This window comes from Oncorhynchus keta, chromosome 10 (genome assembly GCF_023373465.1).
Source record: "Oncorhynchus keta strain PuntledgeMale-10-30-2019 chromosome 10, Oket_V2, whole genome shotgun sequence".
Classification (NCBI taxonomy): Eukaryota; Metazoa; Chordata; class Actinopteri; order Salmoniformes; family Salmonidae; genus Oncorhynchus; species Oncorhynchus keta.
The window spans coordinates 17,475,572-17,495,571 of record NC_068430.1 but is presented as its reverse complement, the minus strand read 5'-3'; the positions used below and the strand labels follow the sequence as shown (position 1 = coordinate 17,495,571).

Genomic DNA, 20,000 nt, shown 5'->3' with positions numbered 1-20,000 from the left:
TATAATGTAGCATTGTTTAAAGTGGCTAGTGATATATTTACATCATTTCCCATCAATCCCATTATTAAAGTGGCTGGAGTTGGGTCAGTGTCAATGACAGTGTGTTGGCAGCAGCCACTCAATGTTAGTGGTGGCTGTTTAACAGTCTGATGGCCTTGAGATAGAAGATGTTTTTCAGTCTCTCGGTCCCAGCTTTGATGCACCTGTACTGACCTCGCCTTCTGGATGATAGCGGGGTAAACAGGCAGTGGTTCGGGTGGTTGATGTCCTTGATGATCTTTATGGCCTTCCTGTAACATCGGGTGGTGTAGGTGTCCTGGAGGGCAGGTAGTTTGCCCCCGGTGATGCGTTGTGCAGACCTCACTACCCTCTGGAGAGCCTTACGGTTGAGGGCGGAGCAGTTGCCGTACCAGGCGGTGATACAGCCCGCCAGGATGCTCTCGATTGTGCATCTGTAGAAGTTTGTGAGTGCTTTTGGTGACAAGCCGAATTTCTTCAGCCTCCTGAGGTTGAAGAGGCGCTGCTGCGCCTTCTTCATGACGCTGTCAGTGTGAGTGGACCAATTCAGTTTGTCTGTGATGTGTATGCCGAGGAACTTAAAACTTGCTACCCTCTCCACTACTGTTCCATCGATGTGGATAGGGGGTGTTCCCTCTGCTGTTTCCTGAAGTCCACAATCATCTCCTTAGTTTTGTTGACGTTGAGTGTGAGGTTATTTTCCTGACACCACACTCCGAGGCCCTCACCTCCTCCCTGTAGGCCGTCTCGTCGTTGTTGGTAATCAAGCCTACCACTGTTGTGTCGTCCGCAAACTTGATGATTGAGTTGGAGCGTGCGTGGCCACGCAGTCGTGGGTGAACAGGGAGTACAGGAGAGGGCTCAGAACGCACCCTTGTGGGGCCCCGTGTTGAGGATCAGCGGGGAGGAGATGTTGTTGCCTACCCTCACCACCTGGGGCGGCCCGTCAGGAAGTCCAGTACCCAGTTGCACAGGGCGGGGTCGAGACCCAGGGTCTCGAGCTTGATGACGAGCTTGGAGGGTACTATGGTGTTGAATGCCGAGCTGTAGTCGATGAACAGCATTCTCACATAGGTATTCCTCTTGTCCAGATGGGTTAGGGCAGTGTGCAGTGTGGTTGAGATTGCATCGTCTGTGGACCTATTTGGGCGGTAAGCAAATTGGAGTGGGTCTAGGGTGTCAGGTAGGGTGGAGGTGATATGGTCCTTGACTAGTCTCTCAAAGCAATTCATGATGACGGAAGTGAGTGCAACGGGGCGGTAGTCGTTTAGCTCAGTTACCTTAGCTTTCTTCGGAACAGGAACAATGGTGGCCCTCTTGAAGCATGTGGGAACAGCAGACTGGTATAGGGATTGATTGAATATGTCCGTAAACACACCGGCCAGCTGGTCTGTGCATGCTCTGAGGGCGCGGCTGGGGATGCCGTCTGGGCCTGCAGCCTTGCGAGGGTTAACACGTTTAAATGTCTTACTCACCTCGGCTGCAGTGAAGGAGAGACCGCATGTTTTCGTTGCAGGCCGTGTCAGTGGCACTGTATTGTCCTCAAAGCGGGCAAAAAGTTATTTAGTCTGCCTGGGAGCAAGACATCCTGGTCCGTGACTGGGCTGGGTTTCTTCTTGTAGTCCGTGATTGACTGTAGACCCTGCCACATGCCTCTTGTGTCTGAGCCATTGAATTGAGATTCCACTTTGTCTCTGTACTGACGCTTAGCTTGTTTAATAGCCTTGCGGAGGAATAGCTGCATTGTTTATATTCGGACATGTTACCAGACACCTTGCCCTGATTAATAGCAGTGGTTCGCGCTTTCAGTTTCACGCGAATGCTGCCATCAATCCACGGTTTCTGGTTAGGGAATGTTTTTATCGTTGCTATGGGAACGACATCTTCGACGCACGTTCTAATGAACTCGCACACCGAATCAGCGTATTCGTCAATATTTTTATCTGACGCAATATGAAACATGTCCCAATCCACGTGATGGAAGCAGTCTTGGAGTGTGGAGTCAGCTTGGTCGGACCAGCGTTGGACAGACCTCAGCGTGGGAGCCTCTTGTTTTAGTTTCTGCCTGTAGGCAGGGATCAGCAAAATGGAGTCGTGGTCAGCTTTTCCGAAAGGGGCGGGGCAGGGCCTTATATGCGTCGCGGAAGTTAGAGTAACAATGATCCAAGGTTTTACCACCCCTGGTTGCGCAATCGATATGCTGATAAAATTTAGGGAGTCTTGTTTTCAGATTAGCTTTGTTAAAATCCCCAGCTACAATGAATGCAGCCTCCGGATAAATGGTTTCCAGTTTGCAAAGAGTTAAATAAAGTTTGTTCAGAGCCATCGATGTGTCTGCTTGGGGGATATATACGGCTGTGATTATAATCGAAGAGAATTCTCTTGGAAGATAATGCGGTTTACATTTGATTGTGAGGAATTCTAAATCAGGTGAACAGAAGGATTTGAGTTCCTGTATGTTTCCTTCATCACACCATGTCTCGTTAGTCATGAGGCATACGCCCCCGCCACTCTTCTTACCAGAAAGATGTTTGTTTCTGTCGGCGCGATGCGTGGAGAAACCCGTTGGCTGCACCGCATCGGATAGCGTCTCTCCAGTGAGCCATGTTTCCGTGAAGCAGAGAACGTTGCAGTCTCTGATGTCCCTCTGGAATGCCACCCTTGCTCGGATTTCGTCAACCTTGTTGTCAAGAGACTGGACATTGGCAAGAAGAATGCTAGGTAGTGGTGCGCGATGTGCCCTTGTTCAGAGTCTGACCAGAAGACCGCCTCGTTTCCCTCTTTTTCGGAGTCGTTTTCTTGGGTCGCTGCATGCGATCCATTCCGTTGTCCTGTTTGTAAGGCAGAACACAGGATCCGCGTCGCGGAAAACATATTCTTGGTCGTACTGATGGTGAGTTGACGCTGATCTTATATTCAGTAGTTCTTCTCGACTGTATGTAATGAAACCTAAGATTACCTGGGGTACTAATGTAAGAAATAACACGTAAAAAAACAAAAAACTGCATAGTTTCCTAGGAACGCGAAGCGAGGCGGCCATCTCAGTCGCCGTGTGTGGGTTGTATGGCGCAGTGTGTGTGGGTTACATGGCGCAGTGTGTGTGTGTGTGGGTTGCATGGCTCGGTGTGTGTGTGGGTTGCATGGATCGGTGTGTGTGTGGGTTGCATGGATCGGTGTGTGTGTGGGTTGCATGGATCGGTGTGTGTGTGGGTTGCATGGATCGGTGTGTGTGTGGGTTGCATGGCTCGGTGTGTGTGTGGGTTGTATGGCTCGGTGTGTGTGTGTGGGTTGCATGGCTCGGTGTGTGTGTGGGTTGCATGGCTCGGTGTGTGTGTGTGGGTTGCATGGCTCGGTGTGTGTGTGTGGGTTGCATGGCTCGGTGTGTGTGTGTGTGTGTGTGTGTGGGTTGCATGGCTCGGTGTGTGTGTGTGTGGGTTGCATGGCTCGGTGTGTGTGTGTGTGTGGGTTGCATGGCTCGGTGTGTGTGGGTTGCATGGCTCGGTGTGTGTGGGTTGCATGGCTGCATGGTGTGTTTGTGGGTTGCATGGCTCGGTGTGTGTGTGTGGGTTGCATGGCTCAGTGTGTGTGTGGGTTGCATGGCTCGGTGTGTGTGTGGGTTGCATGGCTCGGTGTGTGTGTGTGGGTTGCATGGCTCGGTGTGTGTGTGTGTGTGTGTGTGGGTTGCATGGCTCGGTGTGTGTGTGTGTGGGTTGCATGGCTCGGTGTGTGTGTGTGTGTGGGTTGCATGGCTCGGTGTGTGTGGGTTGCATGGCTCGGTGTGTGTGGGTTGCATGGCTCGGTGTGTTTGTGGGTTGCATGGCTCAGTGTGTGTGTGTGGGTTGCATGGCTCAGTGTGTGTGTGTGGGTTGCATGGCTCAGTGTGTGTGTGTGTGTGGGTTGCATGGCTCAGTGTGTGTGTGTGTGGGTTGCATGGCTCAGTGTGTGTGTGTGTGGGTTGCATGGCTCAGTGTGAGTGTGGGGTGCATGCCTCAGTGTGAGTGTGGGGTGCATGCCTCAGTGTGAGTGTGGGGTGCATGGCTCAGTGAGTGTGGGTTGCATGGCTCAGTGTGTGTGTGGGGGGTTGTGTGGCGCAGTGTGTGGGGTGCATGGCTCAGTGTGAGTGTGGGGTGCATGGCTCAGTGTGAGTGTGGGGTGCATGGCTCAGTGTGAGTGTGGGGTGCATGGCTCAGTGAGTGTGGGGTGCATGGCTCAGTGAGTGTGGGTTGCATGGCTCAGTGTGTGTGTGGCGGGGTTGTGTGGCGCAGTGTGTGGGGTGCATGGCGCAGTGTGTGGGGTGTATGGCTTTGTGTGTGTGTGGGTTTCATGGCTTTGTGTGTGTGTGGGTTGCATGGTTCGGTGTGTGTGTGGGTTGCATGGTTCGGTGTGTGTGTGGGTTGCATGGTTCGGTGTGTGTGTGTGGGTTGCATGGCTCAGTGTGTGTGGGTTGCATGGCTCAGTGTGTGTGTGTTGCATGGCTCAGTGTGTGTGCGTGTGGGTTGCATGGCTCAGTGTGTGTGTGTGGGTTGCATGGCTCAGTGTGTGTGTGTGGGTTGCATGGCTCTGTGTGTGTGTGTGTGTGTGTGTGTGGTTTGCATGGCTGTGTGTGTGTGTGTGTGTGTGTGGGTTGCATGGCTCTGTGTGGGTTGCATGGTTCTGTGTGTGTGTGTGTGGGTTGCATGGTTCTGTGTGTGTGTGTGTGGGTTGCATGGTTCTGTGTGTGTGTGTTGCATGGCTCTGTGTGTGTGGGTTGCATGGCTCTGTGTGTGTGGGTTGAATGGCTCTGTGTGTGTGTGTGTGGGTTGCATGGCTCTGTGTGTGTGTGTGTGTGTGTGTGTGTGTGTGTGTGTGTGTGTGTGTGTGTGTGTGTGTGTGTGTGTGTGTGTGTGTGTGTGTGTGTGTGGGTTGCATGGCTCTGTGTGTGTGTGTGTGTGTGTGTGTGTGTGTGTGTGTGTGTGTGGGTTGCATGGCTCTGTGTGTGTGGGTTGCATGGCTCTGTGTGTGTGGGTTGCATGGCTCTGTGTGTGTGTGTGGGTTGCATGGCTCTCTGTGTGTGTGTGTGGGTTGCATGGCTCTCTGTGTGTGTGTGTGTGGGTTGCATGGCTCTGTGTGTGTGTGTGGGTTGCATGGCTCTGTGTGTGTGTGTGTGTGTGTGTGTGTGTGTGGGTTGCATGGCTCTGTGTGTGTGTGTGGGTTGCATGGCTCTGTGTGTGTGGGTTGCATGGCTCTCTGTGTGTGTGTGTGGGGGTTGCATGGCTCTGTGTGTGTGTGTGTGGGTTGCATGGTTCTGTGTGTGTGTGTGTGTGTGTGTGTGTGTGTGTGTGTGGGTTGCATGGTTCTGTGAGTGTGAGTTGCATGGTTCTGTGTGTGTGTGTGTGTGTGGGTTGCATGGTTCTGTGTGTGTGTGTGTGGGTTGCATGGCTCTGTGTGTGTGTGTGTGGGTTGCATGGCTCTGTGTGTGTGGGTTGCATGGCTCTGTGTGTGTGGGTTGCATGGCTCTGTGTGTGTGTGTGTGGGTTGTTTGGCTCTGTGTGTGTGTGGGTTGATTGGCTCTGTGTGTGGGTTGCATGGCTCTGTGTATGTATGTGTGTGTGTGTGTGTGTGGGTTGGATGGTTCTGTGTGTGTGTGTGTGTGTGGGTTGCATGGCTCTGTGTGTGTGGGTTGCATGGCTCTGTGTGTGTGTGTGGGTTGTATGGCTCTGTGTGTGTGTGGGTTGAATGGCTCTGTGTGTGTGTGTGTGGGTGTGTGTGTGGGTTGCATGGCTCTGTGTGTGTGTGTGGGTTGCATGGCTCTGTGTGTGTGGGTTGCATGGCTCTGTGTGTGTGGGTTGCATGGCTCTGTGTGTGTGTGTGTGTGTGTGGGTTGTATGGCTCTGTGTGAGTGTGGGTGGCATGGCTGTGTGTGTGTGTGTGTGTGTGTGGGTTGAATGGCTCTGTGTGTGTGGGTTGAATGGCTCTGTGTGTGGGTTGCATGGCTCTGTGTGTGGGTTGCATGGCTCTGTGTGTGTGTGTGTGTGTGTGTGTGTGGGGGTTGCATGGCTCAGTGTATGTGTGTGTGTGGGTAGCATGGCGGTGTGTGTGTGTGTGTGTGTGTGTGTGTGTGTGTGTGTGTGGGTAGCATGGCTCTGTGTGTGTGTGTGTGTGTGTGTGTGTGTGGGTTGCATGGCTCTGTTGTGTGTGGGTTGCATGGCTCTGTGTGTGGGTTGCATGGCTCTGTGTGTGGGTTGCATGGCTCTGTGTGTGTGTGGGGGGTTGCATGGCTCTGTGTGTGTGTGTGTGTGTGGGGGGTTGCATGGCTCAGTGTGTGTGTGGGTTGCATGGCTCAGTGTGTGTGTGTGGTGGGGGGTTGCATGGCTCTGTGTGGGGGTTGCATGGTTCAGTGTGTGTGTGGGGTTGCATGGCTCAGTGTGCGTGGGGAGGTTGCATGTCTCCGTGTGTGTGTGGGGTGCATGGCGCAGTGCGTGTGTGGGGGGTTGCATGGCTCGGTGTGTGTGTGTGTGTGGGGGTTGCATGGCTCAGTGTGTGTGGGTTGCAGGGCTCAGTGTGTGTCTGTGGGTTGCATGGCTCTGTGTGTGTGGGTTGCATGGCTCTGTGTGTGTGTGGGTTGCATGGCTCTGTGTGTGTATGTGTGGGTTGCATGGCTCTGTGTGTGTGTGTGTGTGTGTGTATGTGTGGGTTGCATGGCTCTGTGTGTGTGTGTGTGTGTGGCTGCATGGCTCTGTGTGTGTGTGGCTGCATGGCTCTGTGTGTGTGTGTGGCTGCATGGCTCTGTGTGTGTGTGTGTGTGTGTGTGTGTGTGTGTGTGTGTGTGTGTGTGTGGGTTGCATGGCTCTGTGTGTGTGGGTTGCATGGCTGTGTGTGTGTGGGTTGCATGGCTCTGTGTGTGTGTGGGTTGCATGGCTCTGTGTGTGTGTGTGGGTTGCATGGCTCTGTGTGTGTGTGTGTGGGTTGCATGGCTCTGTGTGTGTGTGGGTTGCATGGCTCTGTGTGTGTGGGTTGCATGGCTCTGTGTGTGTGTGTGTGTGTGTTGTATGGCTCTGTGTGTGGGTGTGCATGGCTGTGTGTGTGTGTGTGTGTGTGTGTGTGTGTGTGTGTGTGTGTGTGTGTGCATGTGCATGTGTGTGTGTGTGTGGGTTGCATGGCTCTGTGTGTGTGTGTGGGTTGCATGGCTCTGTGTGTGTGTGTGGGTTGCATGGCTCTGTGTGTGTGTGTGTGGGCTGCATGGCTCTGTGTGTGTGTGTGGGCTGCATGGCTCTGTGTGTGTGTGTGTGGGCTGCATGGCTCTGTGTGTGTGTGTGTGTGTGTGGGTTGCATGGCTCTGTGTGTGTGTGGGTTGCATGGCTCTGTGTGTGTGTGTGTGTGTGTGTGTGTGTGTGTGTGTGTGTGTGTGTGTGTGTGGGTTGCATGGCTCTGTGTGTGTGTGTGTGTGTGTGTGTGGGTTGCATGGCTCTGTGTGTGTGTGTGTGTGTGTGGGTTGCATGGCTCTGTGTGTGTGTGTGGGTTGCATGGCTCTGTGGGTTGCATGGCTCTGTGTGTGTGTGTGTGTGTGTGTGTGTGTGTGTGTGTGTGGGTTGCATGGCTCTGTGTGTGTGTGTGTGTGTGTGGGTTGCATGGCTCTGTGTGTGTGTGTGTGTGTGTGTGTGTGTGTGGGTTGCATGGCTCTGTGTGTGTGGGTTGCATGGCTTTCTGTGTGTGTGTGTGTGTGTGTGGGGTTGCATGGCTCTGTGTGTGTGTGTGGGTTGCATGGTTCTCTGTGTGTGTGTGTGTGTGTGTGTGTGTGTGTGTGTGTGTGTGGGTTGCATGGTTCTGTGTGTGTGAGTGTGGGTTGCATGGTTCTGTGTGTGTGTGTGTGTGTGGTGTTGCATGGTTCTGTGTGTGTGTGTGTGGGTTGCATGGTTGTGTGTGTGTGTGGGTTGCATGGCTCTGTGTGTGTGGGTTGCATGGCTCTGTGTGTGTGGGTTGCATGGCTCTGTGTGTGTGTGTGGGTTGTATGGCTCTGTGTGTGTGTGGATTGAATGGCTCTGTGTGTGTGTGTGGGTTGCATGGCTCTGTGTATGTATGTGTGTGGGTTGCATGGTTCTGTGTGTGTGTGTGTGTGGGTTGCATGGCTCTGTGTGTGTGGGTTGCATGGCTCTGTGTGTGTGGGTTGCATGGCTCTGTGTGTGTGGGTTGCATGGCTCTGTGTGTGTGGGTTGCATGGCTCTGTGTGTGTGTGTGGGTTGTATGGCTCTGTGTGTGTGTGGGTTGAATGGCTCTGTGTGTGTGTGTGTGGGTTGCATGGCTCTGTGTGTGTGTGTGTGTGTGTGTGTGTGTGTGTGTGTGTGTGTGTGGGTTGCATGGCTCTGTGTGTGTGTGTGGGTTGTATGGCTCTGTGTGTGTGGGTTGCATGGCTCTGTGTGTGTGGGTTGCATGGCTCTGTGTGTGTGTGTGTGTGTGAGTGTGGGTTGCATGGCTCTGTGTGAGTGTGGGTGGCATGGCTGTGTGTGTGTGTGTGTGTGTGTGTGTGTGGGTTGAATGGCTCTGTGTGTGTGGGTTGAATGGCTCTGTGTGTGGGTTGCATGGCTCTGTGTGTGGGTTGCATGGCTCTGTGTGTGGGTTGCATGGCACTGTGTGTGTGTGTGTGTGTGGGTTGCATGGCTCAGTGTATGTGTGTGTGTGGGTTGCATGGCTCTGTGTGTGTGTGTGTGTGTGTGTGGGTTGCATGGCTCTGTGTGGGTTGCATGGCTCTGTGTGTGGGTTGCATGGCTCTGTGTGTGGGTTGCATGGCTCTGTGTGTGGGTTGCATGGCTCTGTGTGTGTGTGTGTGTGTGGGGGTTGCATGGCTCTGTGTGTGTGGGGGTTGCATGGCTCTGTGTGTGTGTGTGGGGGGTTGCATGGTTCAGTGTGTGTGGGGTTGCATGGCTCAGTGTGTGTGTGGGTTGCATGGCTCAGTGTGTGTGTGGGGGGGTTGCATGGCTCTGTGTGGGGGTTGCATGGTTCAGTGTGTGTGTGGGGGTTGCATGGCTCAGTGTGTGTGTGGGGGTTGCATGGCTCAGTGTGCGTGGGGTGGTTGCATGTCTCCGTGTGTGTGTGTGGGGTGCATGGCGCAGTGCGTGTGTGGGTGGGTTGCATGGCTCAGTGTGTGTGTGTGTGGGGGGTTGCATGGCTCAGTGTGTGTGGGTTGCAGGGCTCAGTGTGTGTCTGTGGGTTGCATGGCTCTGTGTGTGTGGGTTGCATGGCTCTGTGTGTGTGTGGGTTGCATGGCTCTGTGTGTATGTGTGGGTTGCATGGCTCTGTGTGTGTGTATGTGTGGGTTGCATGGCTCTGTGTGTGTGTGTGTGTGTGTGTGTGTGTGTGTGTGTGTGTGTGTGTGTGTGTGTGTGTGTGTGGCTGCATGGCTCTGTGTGTGTGTGTGTGTGTGTGTGTGTGGGTTGCATGGCTCTGTGTGTGGGTTGCATGGCTCTGTGTGTGTGTGGGTTGCATGGCTCTTTGTGTGTGTGTGTGTGTGTGTGTGTGTGTGTGTGTGTGTGTGTGGTTGCATGGCTCTGTGTGTGTGTGTGTGGGTTGCATGGCTCTGTGTGTGTGGGTTGCATGGCTCTGTGTGTGTGTGTGGGTTGCATGCTGTGTGTGTGTGTGTGTGTGTGTGCTCTGTGTGTGTGTGTGGGTTGCATGGCTCTGTGTGTGTGTGTGTGTGTGTGTGTGGGTTGCATGGCTCTGTGTGTGTGTGTGGGTTGCATGGCTCTGTGTGTGTGGTGTTTGCATGGCTGTGTGTGTGTGTGTGTGTGGTGTGTGTGTGTGTGTGTGTTGCATGGCTCTGTGTGTGTGTGGGTTGCATGGCTCTGTGTGTGTGTGTGTGCATGGCTCTGTGTGTGTGTGTGTGGCTGTGTGTGTGTGTGTGTGTGTGTGTGTGTGTGTTGTGCATGGCTCTGTGTGTGTGTGTGTGTGCATGGCTGTGTGTGTGTGTGTGGTCTGTGTGTGTGTGTGGGTTGCATGGCTCTGTGTGTGTGTGGGTTGCATGGCTCTGTGTGTGTGGGTTGCATGGCTCTGTGTGTGTGTGTGTGTGCATGGCTCTGTGTGTGTGGGTTTGCATGGCTCTGTGTGTGTGTGTGGGTTGCATGGCTCTGTGTGTGTGTGGGTTGCATGGCTCTGCATGTGTGTGTGTGGGTTGCATGGCTCTGTGTGTGTGTGTGGGTTGCATGGCTCTGTGTGTGTGTGTGTGTGTGGGTTGCATGGCTCTGTGCATGGCTGTGTGTGTGTTGCATGGCTCTGTGTGCATGGCTGCATGGCTGTGTGTGTGTGTGTGTGGGTTGCATGGCTCTGTGTGTGTTGCATGGCTCTGTGTGTGTGTGGTTGCATGGCTCTGTGTGTGTGTGTGGGTTGCATGGCTCTGTGTGTGGGTTGCATGGCTCTGTGTGTGTGTGTGTGTTGCATGTGCTCTGTGTGTGTGTGTGTGTGTGTGTGGGTTGCATGGCTCTGTGTGTGTGTGTGTGGGGGTTGCATGGCTCTGTGTGTGTGTGTGTGTGTGGGTTGCATGGCTCTGTGTGTGTGTGTGTGTGTGTGTGTGTGTGTGTGGGTTGCATGGCTCTGTGTGTGTGTGTGTGTGTTGCATGGCTGTGTGTGTGTGTGTGTGTGTGTGTGTGTGTGTAGGGTTGCATGTGTGTGTGTGTGTGTGTGTGTGGCTGTGTGTGTGTGGGTTGCATGGCTGTGTGTGTGTGTGTGTGTGTGGGTTGCATGGCTCTGTGTGTGTGTGGGTTGCATGGCTCTGTGTGTGTGTGTGTGTGGGTTGCATGGCTCTGTGTGTGTGGGTTGCATGGCTCTGTGTGTGTGGGTTGCATGGCTGTGTGTGTGTGGGTTGTATGGCTCTGTGTGTGTGTGTGTGTGTGGTGTGTGTGTGTGGGTTGCATGGCTCGTGTGTGTGTGTGGGTTGCATGGCTGTGTGTGTGTGTGTGTGTGTGTGGGTTGCATGGCTCTGTGTGTGTGTGTGTGGGTTGCATGGCTCTGTGTGTGTGTGTGTGTGTGTGTGTGTGTGTGTGTGTGTGTGGGTTGCATGGCTCTGTGTGTGTGTTGCATGGCTCTGTGTGTGTGGGTTGCATGGCTCTGTGTGTGGGTTGCATGGCTCTGCTCTGTGTGTGTGTGGGGTTGCATGGCTCTGTGTGTGTGTGTGTGTGGGCATGGGTTGCATGGTTCAGTGTGTGTGTGGGTTGCATGGTTCTGTGTGTGTGTGGGTTGCATGGTTCAGTGTGTGTGTGTGGTTGCATGGCTCTGTGTGTGTGTGGGTTGCATGGCTCAGTGTGTGTGTGTGGGGGTTGCATGGCTCTGTGTGGGGGTTGCATGGTTCAGTGTGTGTGTGGGTTGCATGGCTCTGTGTGTGTGTGTGGGGTTGCATGGCTCAGTGTGCGTGGGTGGGTTGCATGTCTCCGTGTGTGTGTGGGGTGCATGGCGCAGTGCGTGTGTGGGGGGGTTGCATGGCTCAGTGTGTGTGTGTGTGTGCGGGGTTGCATGGCTCAGTGTGTGTGGGTTGCATGGCTCAGTGTGTGTCTGTGGGTTGCATGGCTCTGTGTGTGGGTTGCATGGCTCTGTGTGTGTGTGTGTGTGTGTGGGTTGCATGGCTCTGTGTGTGTGTGTGGGTTGCATGGCTCTGTGTGTGTGTGTGTGTGTGGCTGCATGGCTCTGTGTGTGTGTGTGGGTTGCATGGCTCTGTGTGCGTGGGTTGCATGGCTCTATGTGCGTGGGTTGCATGGCTCTGTGTGCGTGGGTTGCATGGCTCTGTGTGTGTGTGGGTTGCATGGCTCTGTGTGTGTGGGTTGCATGGCTCTGTGTGTGTGGGTTGCATGGCTCTGTGTGTGTGTGGGTTGCATGGCTCTGTGTGTGTGTGGGTTGCATGGCTCTGTGTGTGTGTGGGTTGCATGGCTCTGTGTGTGTGTGGGTTGCATGGCTCTGTGTGTGTGTGGGTTGCATGGCTCTGTGTGTGTGTGGGTTGCATGGCTCTGTGTGTGTGGGTTGTATGGCTCTGTGTGTGTGTGGGTTGTATGGCTCTGTGTGTGTGTGGGTTGAATGGCTCTGTGTGTGTGTGTGTGTGGGTTGAATGGCTCCGTGTGTGTGTGTGTGTGGGTTGAATGGCTCGTGTGTGTGGGTTGCATGGCTCGTGTGTGTGTGGGTTGCATGGCTCAGTGTATGTGTGTGTGTGGGTTGCATGGCTCTGTGTGTGTGTGTGTGTGTGTGGGGGTTGCATGGCTCTGTGTGTGTGTGTGTGTGTGTGTGGGGGGGTTGCATGGTTCAGTGTGTGTGGGGGTTGCATGGTTCAGTGTGTGTGTGTGGGTTGCATGGCTCAGTGTGTGTGTGGGTTGCATGGCTCAGTGTGTGTGTGGGTTGCATGGCTCAGTGTGTGTGTGTGGGGGGGGTTGCATGGCTCTGTGTGGGGGTTGCATGGTTCAGTGTGTGTGTGGGGGTTGCATGGCTCAGTGTGTGTGTGGGGGTTGCATGGCTCAGTGTGTGTGTGGGGTTGCATGGCTCAGTGTGTGTGTGGGGTTGCATGGCTCAGTGTGTGTGTGGGGTGCATGGCGCAGTGCGTGTGTGGGGGTTGCATGGCTCAGTGTGTGTGTGTGTGTGTGTGTGTGTGTGGGGTTGCATGGCTCTGTGTGTGTGTGTGTTGTGGGGGGGTTGCATGGCTCTGTGTGTGTGTGTGTGTGTGTGTGGGGGGGTGGGTTGCATGGCTCTGTGTGTGTGTGGGGGTTGCATGGCTCAGTGGGTGTGGGGGGGTTGCATGGCTCATTATGTGTGTGGGGGTGCATGGCGCAGTGTGTGTGTGTGGGGTGGCTGGCGCAGTGTGGGTGGGTGGGGGTTGCATGGCGCAGTGGGGGTTGGGTGGGGGTTGCATGGCGCAATGTGTGTGGGTGGGGGTTGCATGGCGCAGTGTGTGTGTGGGTTGCATGGCTGTGTGTGTGTGTGTGTGGGTTGCATGGCTGTGTGTGTGTGTGTGTGGGTTGCATGGCTCGGTGTGTGTGGGGGTTGCATGGCTCTGTGTGTGTGTGTGTGTGGGTTTCATGGCTCAGTGTGCGTGGGGGGTTGCATGTCTCCGTGTGTGCATGGGGTGTGTGTGTGGGGTTCATGGCGCAGTGCGTGTGTGTGGGGTGCATGGCGCAGTGCGTTTGTGTGTGGGGTTGCATGGCTCTGTGTGTGTGTGTGTGTGTGGGGGGTTGCATGGCTCTGTGTGTGTGTGGGGGTTGCATGGCTCTGTGTGTGTGGGGGGTTGCATGGCTCCGTGTGTGTGGGGGTGGCATGGCTCAGTGTGTGTGGGGGTGCATGGCTCAGTGTGTGGGGGGTTTGCATGGCTCAGTGTGTGTGGGGTTGCATGGCTCTGTGTGTGTGGGTTGCATGGCTCTGTGTGGGGTTGCATGGCTCTGTGTGTGTGTGTGGGTTGCATGGCTCTGTGTGTGTGTGGGTTGCATGGCTCAGTGTGTGTGGGGGTTGCATGGCTCAGTGTGTGTGGGGGTTGCATGGCTCAGTGTGTGGGGTGGGGTTGCATGGCTCAGTGTGTGTGTGGGGGTTGCATGGCTCAGTGTGTGTGGGGGTTGCATGGCTGTGTGTGTGTGCGTTGCATGGCTCAGTGTGTGTGTGGGTTGCATGGCTCAGTGTGTGTGTGGGTTGCATGGCTCAGTGGGTGTGGGGGGTTGCATGGCTCAGTGTGTGTGTGGGGGTTGCATGGCTCAGTGTGTGTGTGGGGGGTTGCATGGCTCATTATGTGTGGGGTGGTGGATGGCTCAGTGTGTGTGGGTGGGGTTGCATGGCGCAGTGTGGGTGGGTGGGGTTGCATGGCGCAGTGTGGGTGGGTGGGGTTGCATGGCGCAATGTGTGTGGTGGGGTTGCATGGCGCAGTGTGTGTGTGTGGGTTGCATTGCTCGGTGTGTGTGTGGGTTGCATTGCTCGGTGTGTGTGGGGTTGCATGGCTAAGTGTGTGTGTGGGGGTTGCATGGCTAAGTGTGTGTGGGGGGTTGCATGGCTAAGTGTGTGTGTGTGGGGGGTTGCATGGCTAAGTGTGTGTGGGGGGTTGCATGGCTAAGTGTGTGTGTGTGGGAGGGTTGCATGGCTAAGTGTGTGTGGGGGTTGCATGGCTAAGTGTGTGTGTGGGGGTTGCATGGCTAAGTGTGTGGGGGGTTGCATGGCTCTGTGTGTGTGTGGGTTTCATGGCTCAGTGTGTGTGTTGCATGGCTCTGTGTGTGTGTGTGTGTTGCATGGCTCTGTGTGTGTGTGTGTGTGTGTGTTGCATGGCTCTGGCTCTGTGTGTGTGTGTGTGTGTGTGTGTGTGTGTGTGTGTGTGTGTGTGTTGCATGGCTCTGTGTGTGTGTGTGTGTTGCATGGCTCTGTGTGTGTGTTGCATGGCTCTGTGTGTGTGTGTTGCATGGCTCTGTGTGTGTGTTGCATGGCTCTGTGTGTGTGGGTTGCATGGCTCTGTGTGTGTGGGGGGTTCATGGCTCAATGTGTTGGGGGTTGCATGGCTCAGTGTGTGGGGGTTTCATGGCTCAATGTGTGGGGGGTTGCATGGCTAAGTGTGTGTGGGGGTTGCATGGCTAAGTGTGTGTGGGTTTCATGGCTCAGTGTGTGTGTGTGGGTTTCATGGCTCAGTGTGTGTGTGTGTTGCATGGCTCTGTGTGTGTGTGTTGCATGGCTCTGTGTGTGTGTGTTGCATGGCTCTGTGTGTGGGTTGCATGGCTCTGTGTGTGTGTGTGTGTGTGTGTGGGGGGGTTCATGGCTCAGTGTGTGGGGGTTTGATGGCTCAATGTGTGGGGGGTTTCATGGCTCAGTGTGTGTGTGGGGTTGCATGGCTCAGTGTGTGTGTGTGTGGGGGTTGCATGGCTCAGTGTGTTGTGGGGTTGCATGGCTCAGTGTGTTTGTGGGGGTTGCATGGCTCAGTGTGTGTGTGGGGGGTTGCATGGCTCAGTGTGTGTGTGTGGGGGGGTTGCATGGCTCAGTGTGTGTGTGTGTGTGTGTGGGGGTTGCATGGCTCAGTGTGTGTGGGTTGCATGGCTCAGTGTGTGTGTGTGTGGGGGTTGCATGGCTCACTGTGTGTGTGTGTGTGTGTGGGTTGCATGGCTCACTGTGTGTGTGTGTGGGTTGCATGGCTCACTGTGTGTGTGGGTTGCATGGCTCACTGTGTGTGTGGGTTGCATGGCTCAGTGTGTGTGTGTGGGTTGCATGGCTCAGTGTGTGTGTGTGGTGGGGGGGTTGCATGGCTCAGTGTGTGTGTGTGTGGGTTGCATGGCTCAGTGTGTGTGTGTGGGTTGCATGGCTCAGTGTGTGTGTGGGTTGCATGGCTCAGTGTGTGTGTGTGTGTGTGTGTTGCATGGCTCAGTATGTGTGTGTGGGAGTTGCATGGCTCAGTGTGTGTGTGTGTGGGTTTCATGGCTCAGTGTGTGTGTGGGTTGCATGGCTCAGTGTGTGTGTGTGTGTGTGTGTGTGTGGGTTTCATGGCTCAGTGTGTGGGGGTTGCATGTGTAAGTGTGTGGGGGGTTGCATGGCTCAATGTTTGTGCGGGGTTGCATGGCTCTGTGTGTGGGGGTTGCATGGCTCAGTGTGTGTTGTGGGGTTGCATGGCTCAGTGTGTGTGGGGGGGTTGCATGGCTCAGTGTGTGTGGGGTTGCATGGCTCGTGTGTGTGTGGGTTGCATGGCTCGTGTGTGTGGGTTGCATGGCTCGTGTGTGTGGGTTGCATGGCTCAGTGTGTGTGGGTTGCATGGCTCAGTGTGTGTGTGGGTTGCATGGCTCAGTGTGTGTGTGTGTGTGTGTGTGTGTGGGTTTCATGGCTTAGTGTGTGGGGGTTGCATGTGTAAGTGTGTGTGGGGGTTGCATGGCTCAATGTTTGTGCGGGGTTGCATGGCTCTGTGTGTGGGGGTTTCATGGCTCTGTGTGTGGGGGTTTCATGGCTCAGTGTGTGTTGTGGGGTTGCATGGCTCAGTGTGTGTGGGGGGTTGCATGGCTCTGTGTGTTTTGCATGGCTCTGTGTGTTTTGCGTGGCTCTGTGTGTTTTGCATGGCTGTGTGTGTGTTTTGCATGGCTGTGTGTGTGTGTTGCATGGCTGTGTGTGTGTGTGTTGCATGGCTCGTGTGTGTGTGTGTGTTGCATGGCTCGTGTGTGTGTGTGGGTTGCATGGCTCTGTGTGTGTGTGGGTTGCATGGCTCTGTGTGTGTGGGTTGCATGGCTCTGTGTGTGGGTTGCATGCCTGTGTGTGTGTGTGTGTGTGTGTTGCATGCCTGTGTGTGTGTGTGTTGCATGGCTCTGTGTGTGTGTGTGTGTGTGTGGGTTGCATGGCTCTGTGTGTGTGTGGGTTGCATGGCTCTCTGTGTGTGTGTGGGTTGCATGGCTCTCTGTGTGTGTGTGGGTTTCATGGCTCTGTCTGTGTGTGTGTGTGTGTGTGTGTGTGTGTGTGTGTGTGTGTGTGTGTGTGTGTGTGTGTGTGTGTGTGTGTGTGTTGCATGGCTCTGTGTGTGTGTGTGTGTGTGTTGCATGGCTCTGTGTGTGTGTGTGTGTGTTGCATGGCTCTGTGTGTGTGTGTGTGTGTGGGTTTCATGGCTCAGTGTGTGTGTGTGGTTTTCATGGCTCAGTGTGTGTGTGTGTGTGTGTTTCATGGCTCATAGTGTGTGTGTGGGTTTCATGGCTCAGTGTGTGTGTGGGTTGCATGGCTCAGTGTGTGTGTGGGTTGCATGGCTTAGTGTGTGTGTGTGGGTTTCATGGCTCAGTGTGTGTGGGTTTCATGGCTCAGTGTGTGTGTGGGTTGCATGGCCCAGTGTGTGTGTGTGTGTGTGGGTTGCATGGCCCAGTGTGTGTGTGTGTGGTGGGTTGCATGGCTCAGTGTGTGTGTGTGGGTTGCATGGCTCAGTGTGTGTGTGTGTGTGTGTGTGGGGTTGCATGGCTCAGTGTGTGTGTGTGTGTGTGGGTTGCATGGCTCACTGTGTGTGTGTGGGTTGCATGGCTCACTGTGTGTGTGGGTTGCATGGCTCAGTGCGTGTGTGTGTGGGTTGCATGGCTCAGTGTGTGTGTGTGTGTGGGGGGTTGCATGGCTCAGTGTGTGTGTGTGTGTGTGTGTGTGTGGGTTGCATGGCTCAGTGTGGGTTGCATGGCTCAGTGTGTGTGTGTGTGTGTGTGTGTGGGTTGCATGGCTCAGTGTGTGTGTGGGTTGCATGGCTCAGTGTGTGTGTTGCATGGCTCAGTGTGTGTGGGGGTTCCATGGCTCAGTGTGTGTGGGGGTTCCATGGCTCAGTGTGTGTGTGGGTTCGATGGCTCAGTGTGTGTGTGGGTTCCATGGCTCAGTGTGTGGTGGTGTGTGTGTGTGTGTGTGTGTGTGTGTGTGTGTGTGTGTGTGTGTGTGTGTGTGTGTGTGTGTTGCATGGCTCAGTGTGTGTGTGTGGGTTGCATGGCTCAGTGTTTGTGTGTGTGTGGGTTGCATGGCTCAGTGTGTTTGTGTGTGTGTGTGTGTGTGGGTTGCATGGCTCAGTGTGTGTGTGGGTTGCATGGCTCAGTGTGTGTGTGTGTGTGTGTGTGGGTTGCATGGCTCAGTGTGTGTGTGTGTGTGTGTGTGTGGGTTGCATGGCTCAGTGTGTGTGTGTGTGTGTGTGGGTTGCATGGCTCAGTGTGTGTGTGTGGGTTGCATGGCTGTGTGTGTGTGTGTGTGTGGGTTGCATGGCTGTGTGTGTGTGTGTTTGGGTTGCATGGCTCTGTGTGTGTGTGTGTGTGTGTGTGTGTGTGTTGCATGGCTCAGTGTGTGTGTGTGTGTGTGTGTGTGTGTGTGTGTGGGTTGCATGGCTCAGTGTGTGTGTGTGTGTGTGTGGGTTGCATGGCTCAGTGTGTGTGTGTGTGTGTGTGTGGGTTGCATGGCTCAGTGTGTGTGTGTGTGTTGCATGGCTCAGTGTGTGTGTGTGTGTTGCATGGCTCAGTGTGTGTGTGTGTGTTGTATGGCTCAGTGTGTGTGTGTGTGTTGCATGGCTCAGTGTGTGTGTGTGTGTGTGTGTGTGTGTGTGTGTGTGTGTGTGTGTTGCATGGCTCAGTGTGTGTGTGTGTGTTGCATGGCTCAGTGTGTGTGTGTGTGTGTGTGTGTGTGTGTGTTGCATGGCTCAGTGTGTGTGCGTGTGTGTGCGTGTGTGTGTGTGTGTGTGTGTGTGTGTGTGTGTGTGTGTGTGTGTGTGTGTGTGTGTGTGTGTGTGTGTGTGTGTGTTGCATGGCTCAGTGTGTGTGTGTGTGTGTGTGTGTGTTGCATGGCTCAGTGTGTGTGTGTGTGGGGGGGTTGCATGGCTCAGTGTGTGTGTGGGTTGCATGGCTCAGTGTGTGTGTGTGTGTGTGTGTTGCATGGCTCAGTGTGTGTGTGGTTTGCATGGCTCAGTGTGTGTGTGGTTTGCATGGCTCAGTGTGTGTGTGTGGTTTGCATGGCTCAGTGTGTGTGTGTGTGTTGCATGGCTCTGTGTGTGTGTGTGTGTGTGTGTGTGTGTGTGTGTGTGTGTGTGTGTGTGTGTGTGTGTTGCATGGCTCTGTGTGTGTGTGTGTGGGTTGCATGGCTCAGTGTGTGTGTGTGTGTGAGTTGCATGGCTCAGTGTGTGTGTGTGTGGGTTGCATGGCTCAGTGTGTGTGTGTGGGTTGCATGGCTCAGTGTGTGTGTGTGTGTGTGTATGTGTCTGTGTGTGGGTTGCATGGCTCAGTGTGTGTGTGTGTGGGTTGCATGGCTCAGTGTGTGTGTGTGTGGGTTGCATGGCTCAGTGTGTGTGTGTGTGGGATGCATGGCTCAGTGTGTGTGTGTGTGGGTTGCATGGCTCAGTGTGTGTGTGTGTGTGTGTGTGGGTTGCATGGCTCAGTGTGTGTGTGTGTGTGTGTGTGTGTGTGTGTGTGTGTGTGTGTGTTGCATGGCTCAGTGTGTGTGTGGGTTGCATGGCTCAGTGTGTGTGTGTGTCTGTTGCATGGCTCAGTGTGTGTGTGTGGGTTTCATGGCTCAGTGTGTGTGGGTTGCATGGCTCAGTGTGTGTGGGTTGCATGGCTCAGTGTGTGTGGGTTGCACGGCTCCGTGTGTGTGTGTGTGTGTGTGGGTTTCATGGCTCTGTGTGTGGGTTGCGTGGCTCGGTATGTGTAGGTTGCGTGGCTCAGTTTGTGTTGGGTGCGTGGTGCGTGGCTCAGTGTGTATGTGGGTTGCATGGCTCAGTGTATGTGTGGGTTGCGTGGCTCAGTTTGTGTTGGTTGCGTGGCTCAGTTTGTGTTGGGTGCGTGGCTCAGTGTGTATGTGGGTTGCATGGCTCAGTGTGTGTGTGGGTTGCATGGCTCAGTGTGTGTGGTTGCGTGGCTCATGTGTGTGTGTGGGTTATGTGGCTCAGTGTGTGTGTGGGTTGCGTGGCTCAGTGTGTGTGTGGGTTGCGTGGCTCAGTGTGTGTTGGGTGCGTGGCTCAGTGTGTGTGTGTGTGTGGTTTGCGTGGCTCAGTGTGTGTGTGTGTGTGTGTGTGGTTTGCGTGGCTCAGTGTGTGTGTGCGTGGCTCAGTGTGTGTGTGTGTGTGGTTTGCATGGCTCAGTGTGTGTGTGTGTGTGTGTGTGTTTGCATGGCTCAGTGTGTGTGTGTGTGTGTGTGTGTGTGTGGTTTGCATGGCTCAGTGTGTGTGTGTGGTTTGTGTGTGTGTGTGGTTTGCATGGCTCAGTGTGTGTGTGTGGTTTTGCATGGCTCAGTGTGTGTGTGTGTGTGGTTTGCATGGCTCAGTGTGTGTGTGGTTTGTATGGCTCAGTGTGGTTTGCATGGTTCAGTGTGTGTGTGGTTTGCATGGCTCAGTGTGTGTGTGTGGTTTGCATGGCTCAGTGTGTGTGTGTGTGTGTGTGTGTGTGTGTGTGTGTGTGTGTTGCATGGCTCAGTGTGTGTGTGTGTGTGTGTGTGGGGGGGTTGCATGGCTCAGTGTGTGTGTGTGTGTGTGTGTTGCATGGCTCAGTGTGTGTGTGTGTGTTGCATGGCTCAGTGTGTGTGTGTGTTGCATGTCTCAGTGTGTGTGTGTT

General features: G+C 54.5%; 2 protein-coding genes across 50 annotated transcripts in view; both read left to right on the top strand.

The window, feature by feature from the left end:
* The window catches only part of LOC118373737 (forkhead box protein J3-like), a 167,863-nt gene that overhangs the window by 30,888 nt on the left and 116,975 nt on the right, over positions 1 to 20,000 (top strand). The gene's annotated exons all lie outside the window — the stretch shown is intronic.
* Positions 18,239 to 20,000, top strand: part of LOC127932147 (fibropellin-1-like) — a 5,754-nt gene continuing 3,992 nt past the window's right edge. The window contains exon 1 of the mRNA XM_052526572.1: positions 18,239 to 19,101. Within this exon, the coding sequence (XP_052382532.1) occupies positions 18,726 to 19,101 (376 nt within the window). The 5' untranslated portion in view covers positions 18,239 to 18,725. The remainder of the gene's footprint in view (positions 19,102 to 20,000) is intronic.